General features: G+C 51.9%; 1 protein-coding gene across 2 annotated transcripts; it reads right to left on the reverse strand.

Annotated features, from left to right (window-relative positions):
* Nucleotides 1–16036: 16036 nt before the first annotated feature.
* On the reverse strand, nt 16037–21341 carry PRF1 (perforin 1). Of its 2 annotated transcripts, none has more exons than XM_032313863.1 (3): nt 21210–21341; nt 19129–19705; nt 16037–18049 (listed from the first exon to the last, which is right to left on the reverse strand). In XM_032313863.1, the coding sequence occupies exons 1-3, from the start codon at nt 21310–21312 to the stop codon at nt 16921–16923; spliced, it is 1809 nt and encodes a 602-aa protein (XP_032169754.1). In that variant the 5' UTR covers nt 21313–21341; the 3' UTR covers nt 16037–16920. The 2 variants fall into 2 exon arrangements, with proteins under 2 accessions (XP_032169754.1, XP_032169753.1); XM_032313862.1 differs by having other exon boundaries at nt 19129–19741.
* Nucleotides 21342–27546: the final 6205 nt, after the last annotated feature.

Below are 27546 nucleotides of genomic sequence, written 5' to 3' on the forward strand. Positions count from 1 at the left end.
CGTAAGTATGCGGTCAGTTTTAGCCAACTTGGCAGAATCAGTCCTTTTGGGGTGCTCAGGAGTAGTCTCCTCACTTATCTCATGTGTGGTCATCACTGTGAGGGGCTTCCCTGCACCTTCCAGAACTTCAGACATCATGGAGCTCTGACCTGCTCAAGCGCCCAGGCTGGGAGGTGTCACTGGGGACAGGGCCTGGGGTCTGTGTTCCCGACGAGGTCTCTTGGGTGAGCTGCCACACTCCCCTCCCGCTACCTCCCCCCCGCCCCCCCAGGGCTTAGCACCTAGGCCAGCTGCCTCCATGTGCCTGGCTCCCACGCCCTTACCCTGGGCTCTGTCGCACAGGCTCCTGGGCCTTCTGGGGGTCCTGCCACACCAGTTTGCCCCTGTGTACAGACCAGATGGGCCTTCGCTGGGACCCTGCCTGCCTTAGAGATGCACCCGTGGGTGCTAATGAGCACTTGCTGGCTTCTGCGTCTAAGGGTAGGTGTGGAAAGTGAAGATGTCTGTATGGGGTCTGTGGGTAGCGAGTCAACAGTCACACCAGGGCTGTGACAGGGACAGCCCCACCTTCCAGAGCCTGTGGAAGAGAGTGAACGAGTCATTTGCACTGGGGATGGTGAGGACTGGGATGCCAAGGGCTGCCTGTAGACAGGAGCAGGGAGGTCGGGTACAGCGTCCAGAGTTCTGCCTGGGGCCCCGGCTTCCATTGCTCCCTTCTGATGGAGCTTCTAGAATAAGGAAACACTGAGGGCATGGACCCTGGGTGCATGGACCCCAGAGACACACTGGACCCAGAGTCAGGCCCCCTCACCCTAGGACCCCCAGGGCTCAAATGATCTGAGTTATTTCTGACCCTACTTACCCTCCCAGCCTTGACCAGACTCAAGAATTGGTCATAGTCTGTGGAAGGGGGACCCCCAGAGTGCCTTTGGCTTCTTTGCTCCTCCCAAGAACCAGTCTAGGATGAACTGGAAAAATGGCACCCACCCAGATATTGCCTGACAGATCTCCCCTGCTGTGACCAGCCGGGGGGACCCCAGCTTCCCTTGCAGACTCAGCTTTGTTAGGTCTCTGCCTTGGTTTTACCTTGAGAAAGGCTATTTATCTTTCATTCCCATAAGTGTTCCCATAAGGCATGAGCAGCAGCTCGTTAGGAAAATTCAACCAATATCTTCATCCCCCTAGCTTACCACCCCCCTGCCCATGGCTAAATAAGGCAACTGGCGCTGTCCCTGGCTGTGGCATAGCAGAGACACACAGCTGTCTCCGCTCCGGCATCAAGAGTGATTTCAGCATGCACATCCTGGCCTTTGAGATCTTGGGTGACTCACCTTGTCTCTCCAGAGTCTCCAGTTCCTCAACCGTAAAGGAGATTAAAATACTTGCTTTGTCCAGAAAGATCAAAGTGAGCGTAGGGTGCCCTAGTGCCTTGTCTTACACTCCGCAGGAATTCCTGCAGGAATCATCTTTGTTCAAATGAGTTTGTTATTCTAAGACCCTGAGCAGAGGAGTCCGTCCGCCAGAGGTGGTGACAGGGACAGTGGCGGAGGTGGTGACCTGGAAGTCAGGGAAGTTTGAGCCAGTAGGCGAGTGATGGCAGGGAGTCAGAGGCTAGGGGTTGCCTCCAGCTGTCTGGGAGGCAGAGCTCCGTCTGTCTGTCCTTCCCTCCTGGAGGAGTCCATCGAGGGGACGAAGGGACGCCTCGGTGTCTCATGTAGCTCTTCTCTTAGGAAAGCCCTGCGGACTTCTCTCTGGTTAGAGCAGGTGTGGGGCCCAGGGAAGGGCAGACTTGGCCATGTCCTACAGGAAGCCAGCAGAGGGGAGCTCTGGTGGAGCTGACTGGAGACTGTTTCTTAAGTTTGTTGTGGTTGGATTAGGGCAGACAACCCAGCTTCCAAAATATTTCCCTGTCTCTGGGTGGCCCAGGAGAGAGCAGCATTGGGCCAGGAAGCTCCAGGGTCCACTAGAGCTGGGCAGTTTCTGCCCATTGCAATGTCTCTCCCAACTGGCCGCCTAGCTTGGGTCTTCCGCAGTGCTCGGCCCGACAGCTCCTGGCCGTGGGGGGGCCCTTCCTTCCCTCTCTCCTTCCCCAGCTGTCAGACCCTCCTAGCCTTCTGCTGTCTCCCCTTCATCCTTCATGGGGGGGTTCCCCAAATAAACCTCTCATACATCTAATCCCATCTTGGTGTCCGTCACTCTGAGGACCTGAACAGCACCTCCTCTTGTCTTGGCCTCTCTGAGCAGCTACTTTGTCTGCTTCCCGGGGAAGGTCAGCCTTCTCTGGCACTGCTCGGGGAACATGACCTCCTGTTTCCGTCTTCATCTGTTCTTCATTGCCCTGCTGTCCCGTCTCCAGGGAGGGGCTGCTGGTCCTGCTGGTGGGGACCAGGACACCGTTGCTCAGGCTTCCCTGTGGCTAGAGGGATGGAGAAGAGAGGAGGACAGAAGGAGTTGGTACCCCCAAATCTGCATATGGCGGTGCAAGCCTCTGATTATTTTCTAAATAAAGGGAATGCCCATTTTAGCGGTTTTGGAGCCACATCTCCAGTGTGTGCTTCAGAAACGTCCTCCTTGCCCTTCCGAAGAGTAAGTGTACTCTTCCCCTGGCCAGCACTGCCTGTTACTTTTTTTTTTTTTTTTTAAGATTTTATTTATTTATTTGACAGGCAGAGATCACAAGCGGGCAGAGAGGCAGGCAGAGAGAGGGGAAAGCTGGCTCCCCTCTGAGCAGAGAGCCTGATGCGGGGCTCGACCCCAGGACCCTGGATTTTCTCTTATGGATTATCTGTGTGTCCTTTGTTGACATCTTTGGGGTGTTTGTCTTTCCCTTCTTGGTTTGTAAAGATGGCAATGCTTCTTTTCCCATGTATGCTGTGTTTTTTAGCTTGAAAATGTCATCAGACAGACACGTTCCCTTAGAGCCTGTCCTCTCCGTCCTTCTGTGCCCTCAGTCCACACTGTATCCAAGTGGTTCTCAGGTTGATGACCCATGCTGCATTTGTTATGTTCTGTAGGAGAGTACTTACTTTGTCAGGCACAATAATTGGCTTTGTTTATAATCCTCATCTCATTCAACACTCCAGCAATACTACAACATAGTAGTGCTCCCCCCATTTTGCAGGCAGGGACACTGAGGCCCGGAGAGTATGTGATTCCAGGCCCTCGCTCAATTCAGAGGCAGGTGTTGGAGGCCAACAATGTCGGGATTCTCTTTGCTACTGGCATCCTCTTTGGCGTTTTCAAGGATTGGAATCCTTCTGGAAGAGTGCCCTAGCTCTTCATGCTTGGGTGGTGGAGGGGTTGAGGGGGACAGAATTTCTTTGAAAACCCTCTCTCAAGGTCTTGTGGTTCTCGGACTTGATGCTGTTCAAACCCCTACGTGCTTTCAAGAGGTTCCCCTCAACACCCACAAGAAATGCTTGTTTCCTATGAGTCATAGTGACAGATTTCTAAGACCTGAGCCTTTTAACTTTGACTTCAAACCTCTTCTTAGTGGATTCTTTCTTTTTCTTACCGTCTGCTCACGTCATCCAGGCACAAAGCCTATGGGACTGCACGTCTACGCTCCCCCAACGTAACAGTCATTCTTGTCATTCTTTCTTTGAACTAAGTGAGGCCATCTTCTGGGCCGAATGAAACCCCAGTGGTTTATAACAATACACGTTTTCCCCTTCCCACTCTGACATTTGAGGTCCCCGGTCTTTTAAACTTTTGCCAATCTGATATGGAAAAATAAAGTAGTCTTATTTTTATCTTAATATGACTTTTCTAATTACTACTGAGATGGAACATTTTTCATGTGTTTATTGACGCTTTGGATTCATTCCCCTATGGGTTTTTCTACCACGTTGCCTTTCTTACGTTAACAGGCATAAATGTTTCATACAATCTGTTTAATTCTTAGATAGGTAGCTAGATATACAGCCAATTCTTTCACTCAGTCTCCCTGGTCTTAGAACCATTTTATTTTATTTTATTTTATTTTATTTTATTTTATTTTATTTACTTTAAAAGTATTTTATTTACTTATTTGAGAGTGAGAGATAGAGTGGGAGAGAGCACATTTTAAATGTAGGAGATTTCCAGTTTATTCTTTTCTGGGTTGAATAAGCCTCATCTCTCAGAAGATCTTCTTATTTAAGTGCTGGTTTGGTTAGCTCTCTTGGTTAGTTCTTTAGTGAGCGGAGTACTTGTCTTTCATGTTGTTGGTTTTCCTCTGTGGCTGGTGAATTTCGGTTGTGCACTCATCTTTTTTTTTTTTTTTTAAAGATTATTTATTTATTTATTTGACAGAGAGGTAGAGGAAGAGCACAAGTAGGCAGAGCAACAGGCAGAGGGAGAGGGAGAAGCAGGCTCCCTTCTGAGCAGGGAGCCCGATGCGGGACTAGATCCCAGGACCCTGGGATTTTGACCTGAGCAGAAAGCAACTGCTTAGCCACTGAGCCGCCTAGGTGCCCTGGTTGTGCACTCATCTTTGTCTTGAGATTTCAGACTGACCTGTTTGTAAGATCTGTGCCTACTGAGCCCAGCCTGGGCCGGCAGCTCCAGGGGAGGGAAGGGCTGTGCTGATGCCCGTGTGGGCCAGTGGCTGCCCTGCTGGTAGGGGTGCCCCCTTGTGTCAGGTGTGTATCTGGCCCAGACTGCTGCTGGAAGTGCCCCACTCCCTGCTGCTACCTAGGGCCCCCTCCACTGCTACCTTGACTTGACCCAGTCCACTTAGGGGGCCCAGGGAGAGTCAGACTCTCCAGCTGCCTCTATTAGAATGCTCCAAGCCACGCCACGATGGGGGCCCAGGCTTCATCCTCTTCCCTGGCTTGGCATCTCTGAGCCGGAAGCTTCCTTACAGGGGGTTCCTCCTCTTCCAGAGGCGTTCACCTGCGCGGCGTGTGGACTGCCGTCCCCCCAGCCTGGCCCATCCTATTGGTCTTCTGTTTTTCAGAGACTCCTCTTAGTTTCTGACCTCTTCTTACTTCAGAACTGGCATAGAATTTTAAAACTGTACACTTTTTATGGTATTTTAAGGACTTTGGGTTGGAAAAGGGAGATAAGAGCGTATATTTAATCTTAATTTTTAAGATTTTTTTTTTTAATTTATTTGGAGGCAGGAGTACAAGTAGGGGGAAAGGCAGAGGGAGAGGGAGAAGCAGGCTCCCCACTGAGCAAGGAGCCTGACTGGGGGCTCGATCCCAGGACACCGAGATCATGACCTGAGCCGAAGGCAGATGCTCAACCGCTCAATTGACAGAGCCACTCAGACGCCCAATCTTAATTTTCAAATACAAATAGTTTATACTGTGTGCGGGGCCCTGTGGCAGTTAGGGTGACCAGCTGGGACTGGTGAGATCCCCAGGAGCTAGTACAGGGGTGAATGATCAGGTCCCCAGAGACCTGAAGGATCAAGGGCAGCACAGCATTCCGGAGCCCCCTACACGTGTCTTCAGGGAACACTGGGGACCATCGCCAGGAACTGAGTTGTTGGGGAACAACCAGGGTCTGAGCAGGGCTAGTGGAGGTAGGGGAGCGACCCAAGCTCTCTCTCCTCATCCGCTGATCTGTCAGTGCCTCCCTCTGACCATAAAAGGTCCCAGCACCATGGTCTGGGGGACCAGGGTCCAGAGATGGGGAGTGGGGAGAGAGAGGAGCAGAGAACAACCAGCACAGCCTCTTCCAGCCCCTGGGTAGGCACCATCCCTCCAGAGATGCCGCTGGTATTTTGATCAGGATGGCGTTCAAAGTATAGCTTGCTCTGGGCAACATAGACATTTTAACGACGTTTATTCTTCGGATCCATGAGCATGGAATGTTTTTCCATCTTTTTGTGTCTTCTTTAGTTTCTTTCATGAATGTTCTGTGGTTCCTCGAGTACAGTACCAGTTCCCCTGGTTAGGTTTATTCCAAAGTATCTTACGGATTTTGGTGCTATTGTAAGTGGAATAGATTCCCTAATTTCTCTTTTTGCATTTACGTTGTTAGTGTATAAGAAAGCAACTGGTTTCTGTGCATTGATTTTGTATCTTGCCACATTACTGAATTGCTGTATGAGTTCTAGTGATTTGGGGGTGGTGTCTTTTGGGTTTTCCATAGGAAGTATCGTGTTATCTGAGAAGAGAGAGACACAGATCTTTCTAGGGAAGGTTTGCTGAGGAGGAAAGTAAGCCCCCTTGGGAGCGAGTCTCTGGGAGGAGTGGGGAGGGGAAAGGAGAACTGTGGGCTGTGGACCTGGGTCCTTATGTCTCCATAAGTGGGGGGACTCTCCATGAGTGAGTCCTGAGCCAATGGTTACTATTGCGCACAAATATGTACCTGATAACATTGCTCCAATGGCCCCGGCCTCCGTTTATGCATCTCTAAAATGGAGCAGACGACCCTCCCCTGCTCCAGATACCCTCTTTGAGCTCGGGCGAGACTCCCCAGCTGTCTGTGGAATCAGCAGCAGGACGGGCCTCCACCCACGAGCAGGGCTCCATTCCGAAGCTGCTGTACCTGCCACGTTTGTCGCTGCTCCCCCGCGAGGTCCTTTCCTGCAGAAGCACGCGTGTGAGTGAGCTGTCAGTCTGGCCAGGGGATGCAGAAGGTGCTGGGTGCTTGCTGGAGAAGCCTGCTGCTTGAGTCATTTAGCAGGTCAGGACAGAGCCCACCACACACATCTGGTCTGGGAGGGCTTGGGGATGTTCTTCGCTACTGATAAAGGCCCTTTGGTCCAGTTTTGTTGGTACAACAAAGACAATAAACAAACAAATGTTTTTTAGAAATAGTTGTTGGGGGGGGGCACGCCTCGGTGGCTCAGTCATTAAGCGCCTGCCTTCGGCACAGGTCATGATCCTGGGGACCTGGGATGGAGTCCCTGATTGTCGGGAATCCTGCTTCTCTCTCTGCCACTCCCTCTTTTGTGTTCCCTCTCTCGCTGTCTCTCTCTCTTTCTCTGTCAAATAAATAAATAAAATCTGAAAAAAAAAAAGAAAAGAAATAGTTGGGGGATGTAATTAGGAAAGAAACGACCAGATTGTCTATATCATTGAACCTTTTCAAGGAAATGCCTTGTGTTATTTTCAGATAGGCTACAGATGCTAACCAAGACTGAGCTCCTGTGTGTGCCCAAGCTGGGGTCCCTGCGGCTCCTGCTTCTCCTGCGGGTACCAGATCGAAGTCAAAAGTCGTTGCTCAGAGTTTATAAGCTAATTTGCATGGTTTGCTTAATAAGCACATTTGCCCAGTTTAAATGGTTTCCAAAGGACTTGAAAGCACTTTGAGTTCTTAACAAAATCTTAGAATTCTCTGCCATCTCATTTGCCCTGTGAATTGGTTCTGCAAACCCTGTTTTTGTTTTGATTTTGAAATCACAATCAGATGTTTATGTTTAGACTGCTGGCTTCAGTTAAAGACAGGCTTTTCGACTTCTCTGCCCAGCATTGCTCTGTCAGGGGTAGGAAGGGGGGTTCTGGCCAGACTGGAGCCCTGTCCCCGGGGCCCTCCCCTGAGCTGCCTCCAGCAACGATTGGCTGCTCCCTTCATAGTCTCCTCTGGGAGAGGGGGCGGCCTTCTGGAAGGAAGGGAGTGGACTTCCTGGGCCAGTCTGCGAGGCCTCAAACTAGCTCTCTTCTTGTCCTGCCTGCGGGGTCCTGGCCTACTGGCTGAGGAGGTTAGAGAGGGAGAGAAGGAGGGTTCGCACGCCCAGCACTGTGCCCCACCCACACAGACGCTCAGCAAATGCGTGTTTCCTGCTTTTCCTTCAAGCTTCCCAGAATTCCCAATCCAGGCTTTCCTACCCTCTTCCGGTCCAGAGGGTATGGTTCAGTGAGTGCCCCTAGTTCCAGCCCCCGGAGAGCGCTGTGCAGCCTGTGGGACTCACTTCCAAATGCCAAGGAGAGCAGAGGGTGTGTCCAGGGTCTCAGAGAACCTTGCAGTGCAGAACTGACCAGAGCAGAGGGAGCCAGAGGGAAAGGGAGGATCCCCCCATGGGAGGAAAGGAGAAATTTAGGGGCATGGGTACTGCCTCAGGTCTGGGTCTGCGGCAGCCAAGGGGCTTGTACCCAGGGAAGGCAGCCTGGGAGGGGAGGCCTGGGGGCCGGTGCAGGACATGTACTCTGGACCACTGGTAGCCCAGCCCCTGGTTCGAATCTTACCCTTCCCAACATTGTGGACAAGTTACCACACCTTCCTTAGCCTCAGTTTCCTTATCTGTGAAGTGGGGCTCCTGGGAAAGCAAAACTAAATAATGCATGTTTACAGGGGCCTGCCCCATTGCCGGCGCTTGAGTCATGGTAGATGAAGGTGAAAACAAACAGAAACCCCTAGAGTCCCAGACTCACCCTGGCGTTTACTAGGTGTTTGCACCCCTGGTGCCCCTATGCCTAAGTCCAGGGGCAGCTTGGCTGGCTCTGGAGGGGTCCCTTTCTCCAAGTATATCAGTTTCCCACACCATCGCGGGGCAGTGGGGAGCCTGCTTCTCTACCAGGGGAAGCCCCAGCAGATGAAGATGGAGGAAGGCTTGGCTTTCTCTCCAACCAGCCCAGCCGCAGCCTTCCTTACCTGCTTCCTCCGGAGCTGGGCTCCAGGGCTCCTGTCTCAGCCACCCCCGGCTCGTAGTCCTTTAGGGGCAGAGGTGCATGTCAACATGTGTCCACTCCCCAGTGTTTATTGAGTAACTACTATATTCCAGGTGCATATTTGGGGCTATGAAACCAGTTAGGATAAGACAGAGCGACTTGGCACACTAGGCCAGGGAATCTCGCCACCGAGAAACGGGTGCTCACCCACCCAGCTTTCTGCCCCTGCCCCTGCCCAGTGGGGCCCCATGCTCTGCAGGGCGAAGGAAGAGTGGTGGGCAGAACTGGGCCTGGAAAAGCTTGGTGTGGCCGTGGTCTTGCCATGAGGGTGAGGATGGTCTCCCCATGGCTGGACAGCGGAGCTGGATCTTTGCTCAAGTCCTCGTTTGAACAAAGGAAGGTCAAAGACGACAGCAAAGAAGCTAGTGGCACTCTGAGGAGACAGTTTGGCAACCGTGTGACTAACCATAGGACCCAGCAATTCCACTGCTCGGTAAACATCAAAAGAAGTGAAAACAGGGACTCAAACAGATACTTGCACCCCAATGTCATAGCAGCGTTGTTCACAGCAGTCAAAAAGCGGAAATGACCCAAGTGTCTGTGGACAGATGGCCGGATAAACAAAGTGAGATGCACATAGGATGGAAAATTGTTCAGCTGCAAGAGGAGCTACAAGAGGTGCCCGACAGGCACCGTAATGTGGATGGATGTGGGAAACACTGTGCTTAGCGAGAGAAGCCAGGCACAGAGGACAAACTCTGTACGATCCCATTTGCAGGAGGCACCCAGAACAGGCAAATTCACAGTCAGAAAATTGAGTAGGGGTTACAGAGGCTGGGGGGGAGGACAGAGGGGGTTACTGCTCCCTGGGCACCGAGTTTTTGTTGGAGATACTGGAAAAGTTCTAAGCATAAATAAGAGTGAGGCTTATGGACACTGGGAATGCATTTAAAGCCACGGAACTGGGGCACCTGGGTGGCTCAGTGGGTTAAGTCTCTGCCTCGGGCTCAGGTCATGATCCCAGGGTCCTGGGATTGAGCCCTGGGTTGGGCTCTCTGCTCAGCAGGGAGCCTGCTTCTCCCTCTCCCTCTGACCCCTCCCCCAGCTCGTGTGTGTGTGGTGTGTGTGTGTGTGCGCCCTTTCTCTCTCTCCTGTTTCTCTCTCAAATAACTAAAGAAATAACATCTTTATAAAAAATAAATAAAGCCACAGAACTATGCACTTAAAATGGTTAAAGTGTTAATACTATGCTACGTCTATTTTATGACCTTTCTAAAGAGCCAGCGGCAGCATAGATTCCTCCCCCTTCGAGGACCCTCCCCTAAAGTGGGTCCCCTTCAGCCCCTTGAGGCATGGAGATGGTCCTGAAGACTAGGAGGGGGCCGCAGTGCAGACCCTGCTCTCGGCATCTCAGGAGTCAAACAGCGACACGAGCGGAGAAGGTCTGGATTGGTGGGGGAGGGCCCTCAGCTTTCTGGGAGATGTCATTTCTAAAATGGGGCTAAGTCCATCCCCCACCTGGGTTGCTGGCAGATTAAATGCACCAACACATGTCTGGTCCTTTGGACACTACAGTAAGTGGCCCAGAAATGTTGTCTGTTAGCATTTCATTTGTGGCGCTGGTGGGGGAAAGAATGGAAGGGGAGGCAGCGAGTCTCTCAATGCCTCCGGCTGGGAAAATGCTTCGCAGAGTGAAATCACACCCAGTCCCCCATTCCCGCAGGAGAGGGGTAGGCGTGGATGGCACGGTGTCCCCGCTGTCTCACTGCCTTGGGCAAAGGTCCTCTGTCCTAGAGGGGCTGATTACTGCGAATACGGACAAAAGGCGGCGGGCGCAAAGACGTGTCCTGGGGTTGGAAGGGAGGTCAGTCTCATGGCAGGATGGTTGAGTCTCAACGGGAGTTTGGGTTTCCCAGGGGGAAAAGCCGGTGTCCTGCCAGTGAGCTGATGTCACTGCCCTTTTAAGAGGAAGCTGGGAACCAGCTGTTGTGCAGATTCACTGTGAGACCAGATGTGCAGTGGGAGCTTCGCGGCACACAGATTCCGATACAACCCACAAAACACTAGCAGCTGCCGTTGAGTCTGGCCGGCCAGGCTGTGTGTCTGGGCCTTTAGAAAGAGGAAGGCAAGCCTGGTGGGGCTCCTTCCGAGCATGGGGAGGTGCTGCTGGTGCTCAAGGGGCACTCCCCGGGCACTGGAGGTGTTGGGCCCATCCGGCCACGCCCACCGAGGCCCAGGGCCCAGCCCCTCCCAGCTGGAAAGCAGGGCAGAAATCAGGGTTCTAGTCCCTGTTTTGTAGCTGGGAACCATGGGATCCCGCAGGGGAGGGGGTTGTGTGATTGCAGTGAACTACGGAGAGCTCACCGAGGTTGAGACTTGATCTTGGCTCAAAATCAAGGTTCATACGATATGTCTCTGGCTAGTCTGGGCAAATGTGTGGCCGGGCTCAATTCATTTGTGGCCTGGCTTGGCTGGCAGTCCTTGGCTCTCAAGGGTCCTGTCTGTGATAGGGGTTGATCGCTTCTTTGTGGGTGACACTAACCCTAACCACCTGGTGAGAATCTCAGTGGTGCCAGACCCATTCCCCACCCCATCTTGCGTGAGGTTGGGCAGCTGCTCGGTCTGGTCCTGCCTCTGTGTGTGTGTGTGTGTGTGTGTGTGTGTGTGTGTGTGTGTGTGTGCTTGGGCTACGGAAGCCTTAGCTGGAAAAGGCCTCATCAGGCAGCAGGGTTGGGGGCTTGGGGAGGGATCCCCGGAGCAGGTTAAGGGGGCGGGCCTGCCCTCCCGGGGTCACAACTTTCCTAGGCCAAGTGGATACCTGTTGAGCCCAGAGGAAGAGCTGTCCCACAGTTGGAACTGCCTCATTCGTGCCTGGGCCATTGATAAGTGAGAGGTCGGGACCATCCGTCCCCGTCCGCATCCACGAAAGGCTCCCATTTCTATTGTCAGTGATAGAGAGGCAGTGGCCGGGCCAGCCCCTCTACCCAGCCCTGTGCGCTCCCTCTGTGGTACTCTCCCAGAGGGAGGTGTGAGGGACACACCAGCACTGGAGTCAGCCTGGTGGTCTTTCTGCCCAACCCAGTGGCAGACAGGACCAGAGATTTAGATACACAGAGGCCCTGATCTGCTGGTAGGGCTGTACGCTCTGAGAAGACCGGTTCCTGTGTCACCTGATGGCTCGCAGTGAGAGCCCATCTCAGACAGAACAGATCCCAAGGTAAGGAGCCCCCTGCCTGTGGGAGAGTTGGAGAACATGCTGGAAAGAGTCTTCGGTGGGTTCCATTCATTCATTTATCCGTTACCCCTCTAATCACTCATCCAGCATCTATCTTTCTTTCTTTTTCTTTCTTTCTTTCTTTTTCTTTCTTTCTTTTTTTCTTTCTTTGTTCTTTCTTTCTTTCTTTAAGATTTTATTTATTTATCTGAGAGAAAGAGAGAGACAGAGAAATAGAGCACGAGCAGGTGGAGGGTCAGAGGGAGAAGGAGAAGCAAACTCCCCATTGACCAGGGAGCCGGATGACATGGGACTTGATTCCAGGACCCTGGGACCATGACCCGAGCTGAAGGCAGGTGCTCAACCGACTGAGCCACCCTGCTGCCCCTCATCCAATATTTTTCAAGAAGCAAACTTATGCCAGGGACTGGACTACTGATTCCACTCTGACTAAGATAGAAGTGGCCCTTGGCCTGACAGTGGGTTGTGAGCTCGACTGGGAAACCAGGGAAAGCTTCCTGGAGGAAGCTGTCTTAGAAACTGAGGCCTGAAGGCTGAGGAGGACTTAGAGTGGTGGAGAAAAGTTGCAGAAAGAGGAGGCGACATGCGGGAAGAGCAAGAGAGACTGTGACCAGCAGAGGAGCCAGTAAGCTCGGTGAGGCAGGGTTTGGTGAGGTGCAGAGCTGAGTGCGAGGTCAGCATGTGGGTCACATTAGGGTGTCTGAGCATTATCCCAGAAGCCACAAGAAACCAGTAAGAGTTTTAAGCAATGACATAGTCAGTTGTGTGTCTTAGCTGATTTCTCCAGAAGTAAAGCTTGAGACAGAGGTTCACAAGCAGGTAGTTTTTGTGGGGGTTGATTCCAGAAAACACCAGTAGGGGCATGAGGGAATGAGACCAGAAAGGAGGCCAGCCAAGAGAGCACGTGTGGTCAAGGAAGTCACACCTATGGGCACGCAAACCTCACCCTGCTGGGGAACCCTGGGTGTCAGGGTTGAATATGTCTGTTCGAGTTATTCCCCTGACAGGAGGGACCTGGAGGGTTTATGCACCACCCGCCTCCCTTCGGCTATTGGGTGAAGGCGGTCCGGGATGGGTGGGGCATGGACACTAGGGCCTGGCTCTCCCGGCTTCCCGTGGGGGCAGGCAGAGCAGGCCTAGCTCAGGCCCCCGGGCAGTGATGTGGAGGCCGGCTCGGAGTGGGCCAAGGGAAGGTGGGCTGGAGAAGCACAGAGAAGCAGACAGGTGCCCAGGGATCCAAGAAGAGCCCACGGGAAGACATGTCTGGGAGATGTTGCTGTTCCAGGGAGGCTGTGGTTATGAGCAGAAGGGGACAGATTTGGGGTACGGAAATGCCCGGCCTGGATGACAGATGCAGGGGAATCAGGAGCACTGTGGAGAGCATGCAGAACTCCCCGAAAGCTACAAGGACCTCTGTGCTCCCCAGAGGGCTCTCCCCGCTCCCACACTGCCTGTTCTCCAGCAGGTCCCCCTCTGCAGCCTCTGGGACAGCGGGGCCACACCCCAGGGATCGCTCAGTGTGTTTGAAGGCAGATGAAGGTGCGTGAAAAGGAACTGTGCAGTGCTGGCCCCAGGTCTGAGGGGAGAGCATCTGGACCTAGGACAGTGGATGAGAGAAAGGCAATGCAGCCGAGACTCCCCCATCCTGAATGCCCACCCCCCCCACCTTATTCCCGGGGGAGGCTGCCAGAGGGCAGGTGCTTATTACCATCTGGTGTACAGCAGGTGCTTATAACCATCTGTTCAAGGATGGAAGCTGTGAATGGTCCCAGTCATTCTGTGCTCCGTGCACCTGGGAAAGGGGGGTGGGCTGCTGGGGATAAGTGAGCAGTGCTTCTAAGGACAGATGGGGGTGGGAGGATGGTTGGGAAAGGGGACAGAATGTTGACGTAGGGAGGGAGATGGTGGGACAGTGTCATCAAGCCAGGGCTTTTATTTGCCAGAAAGAGAAGGCAAGTCTGGATCAAATCAATCGAAAAGGGACCGATAGGAGGGGACATACTGGCACCCAGCTCCCTCCAGGCTGAGCTGGGGTCACACTGAGGTACCAGTACTGTGTTCTTTGCTGGCTCTGGGGACCCCCCCATGGCGACTTGCTGAATGGCGGGCCACTGTCCCTTCCCTGTCTCACTCGTCCTCTCCCCTGATGGGCTTTCTGGGATTGCCTCTCACGTAGATCACCTGCCCTTGAAACTTGGATTCACCTCTGCTCTGGAACAGACCCCATACCGGGGGCAAGTGCCTCCTGTGGATAGAGCCCGGCACATGTCCTTTCCTAGTCTCAGGGAAGGGCGGGGAAGCAAGAGTCGGGGCATTTTCAGCTGCTGGGGGGGGGGGGGATGGGGGTGTGTGGCTCTGCTTTCCACTGGGACCCAGGTGGTGTTGTCATGGGACCCCATCGTTCCTTTGGGGCTGTTATAACAAAATACCACAGACTGGGTGGCTTACACACTGAGGAAATACATTCCTCTCAGTTTTGGAGGCAGGAAGTCCCAGGTCAAGGTGTCGGTGGATTCAGGGGCCTGTTTTCTGTCTGTAGAGTGCACCTTCCTGTGGGTCCTCCTATGGTGGAAGGGGCCTGGGATCTGTCTGGGGCCTCTTGCATGACGGCGCTAATCCCGCTCACGTGCCCTCCCACAGCACCCCCTCCTGAGGTGATCGCCTTGGGGCTTACGATTCCAGCCTGTGAATTTTGAGGGGACACAAACATCCAGGTCATATCAGAAACCAATGGCGTATACAAATTGTAATAGTTTTGGGAAGGGTTGTTTATAAAGGGCCTGTGTGCAAAGGTGTGTGGAGGGCTATGGAGAAACACGGGGGGACGCAGTAACTCGGGATCAGTACAGCGAAGCTGCTACCGTCCACGGGTCTGAAGGGGTGAGAGAGGGGGCAGTTGCAGGGGTGAGAGACAGGCCGAGGCCCCCTGGGGAGGAGTGGTGACCCAGCTAGACATGGCCACCTCACTGAGAGACCAGAGGGGAGCAAATGCTCTATCTCTGAAACTGTCCCCCATCTCCTGCCCATCTCCTGCCCCCTGACAGAGGGGGGCAGACAGGTCAGCCTCCCAGGCTGGAGCAGAGTGAAGATGGAACCCGAGGAGGGCCACTGGAGGCGATCTTGCCCAGGAGGGAGCTCCCCGAGCAAACAAGGGGCCTCCGGCTGACAGCCTTCCAAGGTCTGTTTGGGGTCGAAGGGAAAATGTCACACTGGTTCTCAACTTAGGGCTGAGGGCGAGCTGCCCCCAGCAGCTTCGGCCCATTCCTCCTCCTCCTTGACCATCCCACGCCTTTTCATCCAAGGGCCCTTTTCTCTAGCATCCTGTTGGTCTCTCCAGCTCTAGGGCTTAGAGCGGCATGTTCAGGCTCTGCCAGAAACTTCTGCAACCACAGTTACATCCTCTGGGTCCCGGCTTCCCTAGGTGGAGCACCAGGTGGGGTAGCAAGATGACCTTTCAGTACCTTTTATGGAGCACTGACCTTCTAGAAAGCCTTGTGGCCCCCTTCCAAACAGTACCGAGAAGGGAGAAAAATGAAGAGTATCCTTTTGGGGAAGCCAAGGCCCAGGGAACAAGACGGTTGCTGGAGGTCACTGATCGTGTGGGCCCTTAAACAAGGCTCCCCTCTTTGGTCAGAGTGTCCCCCTGAGCCAGGCCTGCTTTCCCAGAGGGGTATGGCCCACACCCATGTTTATTTTCAATTAGTGCAGCAGCCAGTGTGACCTTTCAAGAATTTTCTTGTGCTCGTGTTTGTGCGCGTGGCTGTGAAGGGAAAGGTGTAAGAACATTGGCTTCAACTGGCCTTTTAGAGCCAGCCAGTCCCTCCTGTCCCCCCCTCCCACCTTGGGGATTTGGGGTCAGTAATATGACTCCTGGGCTTTGAGAGTATGGGTCCACACAAACCTCCAAGGCCTTAATTTGCAGGGCCTTTCAAAGGGAGTCAGGAATCCAGGCCAGCAACTCTGAGCCCCTCTGACTTGGCAACCCGACACCAATCCTGCCAGTTGGAGGAGGCTGCTTGGATCTTGCCGCCTGCCCCTATGGGCCTGTGTCCCAAACATACGAAACAAGGACCATTTCATTTGACCACAGAACCCAAAGCCAGGAAGCCTCAGACACCCCCTTGTTGGAGCCACTGCCTTCCCTCCTCCCACTCTGGGGGACAGGGGAGAGCCCTTCAGCCAGTCACATGGGTTTTGTTGAAATGACAGCTTCCCAGATGTCTGTGGATCAATTATGGCCTGTGCACACCTTCTCTTTGACTTGTACATAGGTTTATTTTTACAAAGTGAACTGCCTTGCCAACAATTAGAGAAGTTAATTTGGGGTTTCTAGCTACTTCCAGAAATTCCGAGCCCCGCCAGCCCTCCTGCCTGGGAATGCTTGGCAGAGGCAGAGCTGCAGCCCTCGCTCCCCCCCATCTAGGTAAATCATGCACCCTTCAGCTCCCCATAGTCCTCACCATTCCTTGTGGCCACACGGCTGGGAGCTGAAAGTCTGTTGCCTTTGGTTCCTGCGTTGGTGCTGCTGGGTTTTGAATCAAGAGTTACAAGGGAAGCAAAATATTTTGGGTCCCCATGTTTCCAACGAAAGTAGAAAGCCAATTTGTTGATTCCTGGCCCGCTCCGGGGTGAGTCGCAGGTCCTACTGGGTAGGGTTGCTGATATAGATGTCGGTCTCTAGGGCTGCGTTTGGTCCCGGCCCTCTCCCTGGCCACAACCACCACCATGATGGTCACCATGCACACGTATCAGTCCTCTGTCAGGCTGGGCACCCACAAGGCCGATCCAGATGGTCCCTGATTTGGCTGAGGGGCAAAGCTGGGCAAAAAAGAGAGAGCAGGCAGAGCAGCTGGGACAGGCAGGGTTGGACCCAATGGGGTGAAGAAGTCCCCGTGTTGGTAAAGGCTGCAAGGAAAGCCGCTTGTTTCCAGGGCTCGAGAGTATCAGAGAGCTGCAGCAGTTTGGACAGCAGCCCTAGGGCTGGCCTATAAATTCAGCTACTTCATTGGAAAAAGAAATAAAAAGTAAGCCTCAGTTTTCCATCTGTCTAATGGGGATATGAGGATAGGCCCTGGGTGCCTCTGTGAGAACCCCATTCATTCCGGGTTCCCTAGTCCTCTTGAGCAAGGCCCACTGCGCTTACCACACTGGCCCACTCCGGTTCCCCGGAGGTGCCCCCAGAAGGCCGTGGGGGGCGTACTGCAGGCAGGTTGCCCCCTCCAGGTGAGGCAAGCACTTGGCGTGGTAGGAGAAACTCAGGTGGCCGTGGTTCAGGTTGCACTTCACCTCGTGTGAGCCAGACTGCGTTTTCTGGTCACAGGTGCCGAGGAGGTCGTCATCCCAGCCATGGTCTTCGTCCCACACCTGCACCCTCAGGGGCCCCCCCGTGGACAGGAGCACGTCCCCGAAGTCCAGCCGCACCGCCCACTTGGGGTGGTTGCTGTTCCACACTGTGCTGGTTCTCAGCTCCTGGTCTCCAAAGAAGACCTTCAGGTAGGCGTCCGTGCCTGTGATGTAGTCTCCCCACAGGCCCATCGCCTCGAAGTTCATCACCTCCAAGTGGGCCAGGCCCCTCTGCCGGGGACAGCAGTCCTGGTTGGTGACCGCTGAACTGTGGCACACACACTGGCACGGGTTGTGGGGGCTCTTGTGCTTCCCCGGGGGGCAGGGCCTGCCGCAGTCCTTCCACCGGGCCTTGTCCATCACGTACTTGCTCACGGCCTGCCTCAGCGCCTCCCGCCGCGGGTCCCGGCTCTCCACCAGCACGTGCAGAGGCTCCAAGGTGTAGTCCACCAGGCCGGGCCTGTCCAGCAGGGAGTTCATCCAGGCGGAGAACTGCTCCGGCCTGGCCCCGTCCCCAAACAGCAGGTCGCCCATCGCGGTGTGGTGACCGCCGACAATCTGGGAAAAGCGTTCCCGGTAGGACTGGTGGAAGGAGGACTCCATCTTGTGCTGCTTCTTCTTCTCCTCACACGCCTTGAATTTTGAGGAAAGTCTGGCTTGGCTGTTGATGCTGACCTGGGCCTCTACGTTCAGGCAGTCCTCTACCTCCTTGGCCGTGAGCCCGTTCAGGGCCAGCTCACAGGTGCGCAGGGCAGTGAGGGCCGAGACCCGGCCGCCCAGCTCCATGGACCGGATGAAGTGGGTGCCGTAGTTGGAGATGAGCCTGACGTACTCGGCCTCCGTAGAGGTGTTGAAGTCGGGGGGCAGGTCGCTGAGGGCCTTCTGGAAGTTGGGGTGGAGTGGGGGAGAGTGTACCACGTGAAAACTGAAAGGGGAGAGAAACATCAGATGGGCCAGCCGTGGTTGGTTTTCCCCATTCAGCCCATCCCTCAGGGTTGACCAAGGTCACATGTAAGTGATAGAGAACTTGAACCCAGGTGGCCTGGCTCCAAGCCCAAAGCTCTGACCTGTTGGGGAAACCCATTCTGTCTCTTGCTTCTTGGTGAACTAACCATGATGAATTTCTGCTTTTCCTTTGCAAAGTATTTCCTTTTCTTCCTCCATCCCTTCTTCCTTCCCTCCTCTCTCTCTCTTTCTTTCTTTTAAAGATTTTATTTATTTATTTGACACAGAGAGAGAGACAGTGAGAGAGGGAACACAAGCAGAGGGAATAGGAGAGGGAGAAGCAGGCTTTCTACTTAGCTGTGACCCTGATGCAGGGCTCGATCAGAAGGCAGACACTTAATGACTGAGCCACCCAGGGGCCCCTCCTTTTTATTTTCTAATTATAAAAGTGATGATATGGTATAGATAGTGACTGTCTCGCTTTGGAACCCAGTCCCGTGGCCTTGTCTGTCTGTCCCCTAGATTGGGCTCCTGACAGCTCTGGCCACAAGGCAGGAAGCGCCCTGTCTCACTGTCGGGATGTCAGGGTGGGTGACTTGGGTGGAGACCATGTGTTTCTGGGGTGTGGGACCCAGGTCCCTGAGGAGAGGGTTGTGGCTGCTGCTGTCTAGCCCTTAGCCCTAATTCCCAGCACAGAGCCTGCTACATGATGGACATGATCGTGGTCGGATGTGTGAATGAGGCCCAGTGATGGGAAGTCTCCTGCTCACAGGACAGGGGGCTGGGCACTCAGTAGATCGAAATGGCACCATGTTGGGGTTCTCAGCACAGTCTTGCTCATTTCTCCTCCACCTGTTCTCTCCTGGGGCTCTTCCTTCTCAGGGGCCCCGGGGAGGAGGCCTGAGGGCACCGTATCACCCAGACTGTGAGAACCAGTGTTGTGTATGCTCCTGGTGGACTTAGCCTCCAAGTCCCCGCCCTGCCATCTCAGCGCTCCTGACCATGCCAAGTTTCCCAGCCCTTTTTCCGAGCTCCTCCACTCCGACCCGCGGTGCTCACCTGTAGAAGCGACACTCTACCAAGTCAGTGCTGAAGCTGAACTGGTCCTGGTGAGTTTTTTGGGCAGCGAAGTTGGCCATCTTGGAGTGCGAGCCGGCCATGGTCACATGTACCTCGGCGCTGGGTTTGGGAGACACATCCAGTCCCACCTGCCAGTCGTTGCGGATGTGGCTGGCGGCCTCCCTGGCCACGCCCTCAGTGGAGGTGGCCTTGGCCCTGACCACTTGGCGCTGGCAGCCTGAGCCCTGGGCACGCCAGTGGGTCAGTGCCAGGGGCAGACGCTGGAGGGCGCCCTCCTGCAGGGCGTTCTGGCAGAGGGTGCAGGTGCCGTCCGGCCGCAGGTAGCTCTCTACGTCCACAGGGAAGGAGCCCGAGCGCTGGAGGCTTGTCACATCCACGCCCTCCCCCGCTAGTGCTGCGCCAGGCACGAACCCTTGGTTGTGCCGGCACTCATTGCGGGTGCCTGTGCGGCAGGGGGCTGGGGTGGGCGTGGGCAGCAGCAGCAGCAGGAGGCCCGGGAGGAACAGGTAGGCACCCATGGAGCTGCGGAGGCACGGGAGCGTTTGGGCTCTGGAAGCTGTGGGCAAAGGTACAGAGGATGAACCATTGTGGCATACGGAATAGAGAGGCAATAAGATGTGCCGTCAGTCTCTGAAAGAGCGGCAGTGGCCTTTACAAATCCGGCCCATCCCCCCACCTGTACAAATGGGCTCAAGGATGGGAAGTCACTCGCCCAGGGTCACAGAGCCAGGAGGAGCCCCTTGCTAGGATTTCACTATTTGTTTTTGTTTGTTTGTTTTTACTTATTTTACTTATTTACTTATTTTTAAAAAGATTTTATTTATTTATTTGACAGAGAGAAGAACAGCGAGAGAGGGAACACAAGCAGGAGGAGTGGGAGAGGGAGAAGCAGGCTTCCCGCTGAGCAAGGAGCCCAGTGCAGGGCTCGATCCCAGGACCTTGGGATCATGACCTGAGCTGAAGGCAGATGCTTAATGACTGAGCCACCAGGTGCCCCTAAGATTTCATTATTTAATGCCTAATGGGGATCAAGACTGATGGCTTTGAACCCAGGACCATGGCTGCTACTGGTGGGGAAGGGGCTCTGCATAGAGCTCTTATGGGTGAGAGCTCACAGAGTGCGCATAGAGCAAATTTAGGGAGGGGTCTGGGACTCTAGAGAAGCCTGGATTCTAGGGAATTAAAATTTTGGGCCTCAGAACAAGCCAGGATTTTCCCACCCCACCTCTCTCATTCTGTGTCTGTCTGCCTGTCTCCCATGAAGCCCTTAACAGAATTGGGAAAGAAATAGCATACTGCCCTTATGGTCCCCACCTTCCCATTGGGCCCGCTCTCTGAGCCTCATGGGAGAACAGCCCTCATTCCAAACTCGAAGCTTCGCACTTGCCTCTGCCCTTACACCCTGCGTGGGGAGGGCCTTAGGTCCCATCTCCGGATTTCCCGATGCCCACACCTGCTCTGCCATCCTCTGCCATGCTCTGCAGAATTCCAGCAGTGCCATGAGCTACCTGTTGCCTACTGTTGGGCAGCCATGGGCTAGAAATTTCTTTCCTATTTTGAGGTGGTTTCAAAACAGGGACCTGTTTAGAATCTGGAGTGTCCACACTCTCCCCCTATCCAAAGTGGACTTCTTGGAAGCTTGTCCCTTCCAGCATCTGCCAGCGGCCACAGCCTCTCTGGAGAAAAGCCCGTGGGTCCTCCTACTCGGGAGGCCAGCACAGCTGATAACATTAAACCACAGAGCTCCATCTCTATCCTGGGCCTCATTAGGCTCCCTGAGCTCCCAAGGAGCCCACTTCCAGTTTTCTTAAAGCTTTCCCTGTCAGCATCTGAAGGGGCCTTACAGACGATGCCCTATAAGGTTTCCTCTTTCGCTGTGAGGACGATGAGGCGCAGAGCGGGCATAAGGCCACCCAGTGAGTCAGTGACAGAGCATTCTCACAGGTCACAGCACTTCCTGTTCCATCAGGCTCTTCCCTGGATGGAGCAGCCCCGCTCCCAGGCCTTCCTGTCCCCACCTGGGGGTTCACAGCCTCCTCGACGCCCGCCTTCCTCCCTACCTGGAGTCCTGTGCGCAGACGCTCTACACAGACATTCTCTCTCCACAGGAGACGCTCCTGAAATGGTGCTATCAGGCCCCAGCAGGCTCACCACACAGCTCATCACCCCGGCCACCGTTCACATCACTTCTGCTTCCTGTCCCGCCCCTCCAGCTGTGGTCATGGGTCCCCTCAGCTCTCCCCCTCCCACCAGCACCCATCCTGTCCTCACCTCCTCATCCGGGCCTTCTGACAGCCCTCCAGGAAGCAAAGCTGTGAGGGCCAGCGTCTCATCCCCCAGCAGAGGTGCCTGGGGCACGGGAGCCCAGGCTGACAGGTGAGGCTTGGTGTGGAGCACACCCAGGGGCCTGGGGACTTTGGGATTCGACACTGGGGTTGAGGAGCGGGCCAGCAAGGGGAATCCCCCTGCTTCTGATCTATAGTGTCACGTGTTTGAGACCTAAGAGGGGGCACAGCATAGGAGCTCACCACAGGGGCTCTGGCTGTGTGACCTGGCAAGTTTCTTTGGCCTCTCTGGGCCTCAGTTTCCTCAGTTAAAAAGGGGGATAATAATAGTTGGACCCTACAGGTTGTGAAGAATGGGAGAGTCACTATGTGTGAAGTGCTTAGAACAGTGTCTGGTTCTCAGCACATGTGAACTCCCTTGACCATTCCCCCCACCCCCAAGCAGTGGGGAGAAATCACCCTCCTGGCCCTCTCCCTATCCACACCTGCTTCCCAACCTGGCCCAGACCCTAGACCCCAAACGACATACCCCAGGACACACCTGTTCCCCCTTTTGTGAGGAGAACCAGCAGCCACACTGGTCCCCAGCCCCTCCCCAACCCTGGCCTGAGGTCACAGCCACGGAGTGGGTGGGTGGACAAGTGGGAGAGAGATGTGGGTGGGACCAGAGGCCTAGGGTCTTCATCCTTTGTCTTACCTGAGGTCAGGGTGGGGTGAGGTTTCCATGGGTTGAGTGACTCATGGGGTGACTTCTGGGGGCCAAAATCACACTGGTTTGAGGTGAGGACAGCTGGGTAAGTGGGGGGCTGTTTTCAAGAGTTCACACTCCAACTGGTGTACGTGACGGGAACAAATAGCCACAGGCCCCAGACCACGTGTGACACCATGGGGTGGCTCATCCCTTGAGTTTGTGTCCCCCCCATGAGGGCCTTGCTGTTACGGGAACAGGGGCTTAGGCTGCCTTCTGGGAAGCTGGATGCAATCTCCTCCCTGTGGTGCCCCCCCGCCCCCCCACTTCTATATGTCTGTGCCTAGTTTTGTCACATGGGCATAAACAAGGGTTGGGTCATTGGATGGTAGCATGATGATGTATATTAAGATCTTTGGAACTTTCCAGAGACTGTTACCAGGTAAGTGCTCTGTGTGCATTCGTATTTCTGGAGTGGCATTCAGAGAAATTTGTTTCATTTTTACAAGATTTGCAAGGGAACCCAATTAAAATAGGTCGATACATCTCGACACCAGCTTTTCGAAATGAAATTCAGTTTAAACCGGGAGGAAAAGGCCCTACATGTCCAATAGTGTTGGTACCATCTCATGAATAAAATTACGTCTCTGCGTTTAAGGAGAGGGAAGGGACACGTTGTGTTCCTTCAGGAACAGAAAACATATTTAGAATCTAGTCTGATTCAAAACGTATCTGTTGAATGCCCATGTTACTGCTGCTGTCACCTTTAAACATAAAAATCATCTGTAAATAACTAAAAGGAAAAAAGAGGTCAGGTGGCTGAGGCTGTGAGTTTAGTTCTGGAGGAAGGGACAGGTGAGGGAGAGGGAACAGGCTGTAGACTCAGCTTGTGGGAAACTTACTGAGTTTGAGCCATTCCAGGCTAGTTTGCTTATTCCTAACATCCAACAGAGGACTTTGGGTCTTCTAACAGTCCTTGGATTCCTTTTTTTTTTTTTTTTTAAAGATTTATTTATTTATTTATTTGACAGACAGAGATCACAAGTAGGCAGAGAGGCAGGCAGAGAGAGAGAGGGGGAAGCAGGTTCCCTGCTGAGCAGAGCGCCTGACGTGGGGCTCGATCCCAGGACTCTGGGATCATGACCTGAGCCGAAGGCAGAGGCTTTAACCCACTGAGCCACCCAGGCACCCCAGTCCTTGGATTCCTGAGGAAATGTGCATTTAACACTTTCTAAGTGTCATGTGAAGTTTCTACCGTCCAAGGGATCCTGGGGGTGGGGGTGTGACCCATTAAAGAGCGAGGATGACATCGAGGTCTACGACCACCTTTTTTGACCCTTGTGCCTGTGACAGCTGTTCTCTCCGGGTGACATTTAGCACTTCAGAAGAGAGTTAAACACACCTTTTCGTCTGAGATGTAAGTTTTCACAGTGTGTTCAATTGCCAGACGCCCCCTACATGGTTTATGAGTAGTCACTTTGTTGAAATAGAACTCACATATAATTCACGTATTGGAAGCATACAATTCAGGGGCGCCTGGGTGGCTCCGTCAGTTAAGCGTCTGCCTTAGGCTCAGGTCAGGATCCCAGGGTCCTGGGATCGAGACCCTCATTGGGCTCCCTGCTCAGCGGGAGTCTGCTTCTTCCTCGGCCTCTCCCCCTGCTTGTAGTGTCTCTCTAGCTTACTCTCTCTCTCAAAAAAATTAGAGTGTACAGTTCAGTGGTTTTTAGTAAATTCACAGAGTTGTGTACCCACCACCATGATCAATTTTCAAATGTGTTCATCACTCTGAAAAAGAAAGCCCATATCCATCAGTGGTCACTGTTCTTTTCACTAGACACTGATCTACTTTCTGTCTCTATGGATGGAAGACAGAAAGTGGAGGACATTTCGTATCAATGGAGTCATGCAAGAGGTGACCTATGTGGCTGGCTTATTTCATGTAACATCATATTTTCAAGGTTTATCCAAGTTGTGACCTGTACCAGTCCTTTGTTCCTTTTCTTGGCTGGAGCACAGTGCCTTGTATGGAGTCACCACATTTTTTTCATTCATTCATTGTGGCCATTGAGTTGTTTCCACTTTGGGGCTATTAAGAGTAATGCTGCTATGAACATTTGTGTACAAGTTTTTGTGTGGACCTGGGTTTTCATTTCTCTTGGATATATATCTAATCGTGGAATTGCTGGGTCATAGGGTAACTCTACATTTAACTTTCCAGGAATTGTTTTCCTATCGGGTAGCACCATTTTACTTTCCCACCAGCAGTGTAGGAGGGTTCTAACTTCTCCACATTGTTGCTATTGGATGTTTTAATTACAGCCATTCTCATGGATGTGAAGTGGTATCTCAGGGTGGTTTTGATTTGGATTTCCCCACTGGCTAAGGATGGTGAGCTTCTTCTCATTTGCTTATAGGTCATTTGTGTATGTTCCTTGGAGAAATGTCAGTTCAAGTCCTTTGCCAATTTTTGAATTGGGTTATTTGTCTTTTTGTTGTTGATTTGTAATAGTTCTTTATATATTTTGGATTTGAGACCCTTTTCAGATAGATGACTTACAAACATTTTCTCCTATTCTGGGTTATCTTTTCACTTTCTTTTTTTTTTTTTTTAGATTTTTATTTATTTATTTGAGAGAGGGACAGTGAGAGAGAGCATGAGAGGGGGAAGGTCAGAGGGAGAGGCAGACTCCCCGTGGAGCTGGGAGCCTAATGAGGGACTCGATCCCAAAATCTTGGGATCATTACCTGAGCAGTTGCTTAACCAACTGAGCCACCCAGGTGCCCATGTTTTCACTTCTTAAGGTTGTCCTTGGAAGCCCAAAACGTTTTAAACTTTAATGTAGTCCAAAGTATTTGTTTGTCACTTTGTTGCTCATATATATTTTAATGTCATACTTGAGAGGTCTTTGCTTAACCTAAGATCATGAAGATTTACTCCTGTACTTTCTTCTAAGAGTCTCCTGGTTCTATCTCTTACATTTAGGTATGCTCCACCTAGAGTTAATTTTTGTGTTCGAAAAGGGGTCCAACTTCATTCTTTGGCATGTGGATATGGTTTTGATGTCTTTTTTCCCAAGATTACTACGTATTTACCCTTGACAGAAAAGCTCCAAGGATACTCCACGCAGTATGCATGAAGAAACTCTGGGTCTTGATTTCATCTACTTACATAAACTCTCCCTACTCTACGTGCTACACACCTGAACCATAATCAGAGAGGTGCTTCAACAAAACAGACCTGTAGATTGCAATTGTGTCTACTTTGAAAATACCTAAGACAGTCACAGTAGCATTCCTTTTATCCTGTGATTTTTCTTGGTTCCCTCTTCCTCTGGGGTTCTTCACGGGAAGACCCAGGGAGTCTTTCCGCTTTTTCCATTCTATGGGACACCGGCACCCAGTTTTTATACTCAGATTTTTAACACTGAGCCTATATCTTCAGCAGTGATGGCTCTATTTGGATTTTCTGGCTTTTCTTTTTTTCCTGGTATCAGTTTTGGCAAGTTACATTTTTCTAGGAAAATTTCCAATCTGTTTGAAATTTCACTGTTGTGGCCATGAAGTTATGTATAGCAGTCTCTCTTTCTCTCTCTCCTGCTCTTAAAAAAAATATCTTTCTGAATCCATTAGCAATGCCCTCTTTTTGATCATTATTTCTCTCTCTTTTTTTTAAGATCAGTCTCACTAAAGATTTTTCTATTTTTAATTTTTTTTCAAAGAACATGTTCTTGGCTTTATTAATCCTTTCTACTGAATCATTATTTCCTATTTGATCAATTTCATTCTTACCTTTTCATTTCCTTCCCTTTTCCCATATTCTTTGGGCTCCTATTTTACTTCTACTAACTTTTTATTTTTATTTTTTTTAATTTTTAAATTTTTAAAAAACATTTTATTTATTTGTTTGACAGACAGATCACAAGTAGGAAGAGAGGCAGGCAGAGAGAGAGGAGGAAGCAGGTCCCTGCTGAGCAGAGAGCCCTATGTAGGGCTTGATCCCAGGACCTTGGGATCATGACCCGAGCCGAAGACAGAGGCTTTAACCCACTGAGCCACCCAGGCACCCCTCTACTAACTTTTTAATAAAAGATTTTATTTATCTATTTTAGAGAGAGCGTGAGCAGGGGAAGGGGCAGGGGAGAGAAAGTCTAATGCAGACTCCATGTTGAGCATGGAGGCCCACACAGGGCTCGATACCAAGACCGTGAGATCATGACCTGAACGGAAGCCAAGGGCCACCCAGGTGCCCCTTACTAACTTGTTAAATTAAGCGCTTAGCTCATCAATTTTCATTTCCCTTCCTTTTTTTTTTTTTTTTTAAAGATTTTATTTATTTATTTGTCAAAGAGAGAGAGAGAGAGAGAGCATGCACAAGCGAGCAGAGGCAGAGGGAGAAGCAGGCTCCCTGCCGAGCAAGGAGCCTGATGTGGGACTCGATCCCAGGATGCTGGGGTCATGACCTGAGCTGAAGGCAGCCGCTTAACCAACCGAGGCACCCAGGTGTCCCTCCCTTCCTTTTTAACATAAACACGTAAGGCTCTACATTGCCCTAAATACCTTTTAAACTGCCTCTCTATCGTTTTGGCAGGAAGTCTTTCTTTATTACTCCCTGGTTTCTTAACACTTCCCAAATGTCCTGATGATTTTTTCTTTAACCTGTGAATTATTTAAAAGGATACTTTCTACATTTTCAAGAAAATGGGGTTTTAAATACCATCACTTGGCTAGTGATTTCTAATATAGTCACACTGTAGCAGGACATGTCTGGATGAAAGCCATTCTTCAATGCTAGTTGAAATTTTCTCTGTGGTTTACTAAATGATTTCATAAATGTTCCTGTGTACGGGAGAAGAATAATTGTTGGCTGATTTTTTTTTTTTTTTTTTTTGGATGCAAGGTACTGTGTTCAAACCTATAGTCTTGAGATATATTAACTACTAAGGAAATCATGTTAAAGTCTCACACTGGGAAGACAGATTGTTCAAGACCTAAAGATTTTCTCCTGCAATGAGAATTCTGTCAACTTTGGCTTTGTATGTTTAAGGCTATTTTATTAAAGAAGTTTAGCATCACTTTGTCTTCCTGGTGAGTTAAATTCTTTAAATCTTCCCAAAGGATGCTTCTCCCCACAAAGATCAGTTTAGTCTGATATTAACCCCACAAAGATCAATTTAGTCTGATATTAACCCCACAAAGATCAATTTGGTCTGATATTAATAGAGCTATTCCAATTTTCTTTTTTAAATATAATTATTTTTGATTGTGGTAAAATACACAGAATGTGAGGTTTACCATCTAGACCATTGTCAGTCTGCCAACCTTCTTTTGATTAGTCCTCACGGGAGATCTTCCATCTTCCTTTTAAATTCTCTTTGTTTTCATGTTACAGGTGGGTCTCTGTTAAACATAGTGCATTGAGTT

The sequence above is a fragment of the Mustela erminea genome, chromosome 14, assembly GCF_009829155.1.
Source record: "Mustela erminea isolate mMusErm1 chromosome 14, mMusErm1.Pri, whole genome shotgun sequence".
NCBI classification, from domain to species: Eukaryota; Metazoa; Chordata; class Mammalia; order Carnivora; family Mustelidae; genus Mustela; species Mustela erminea.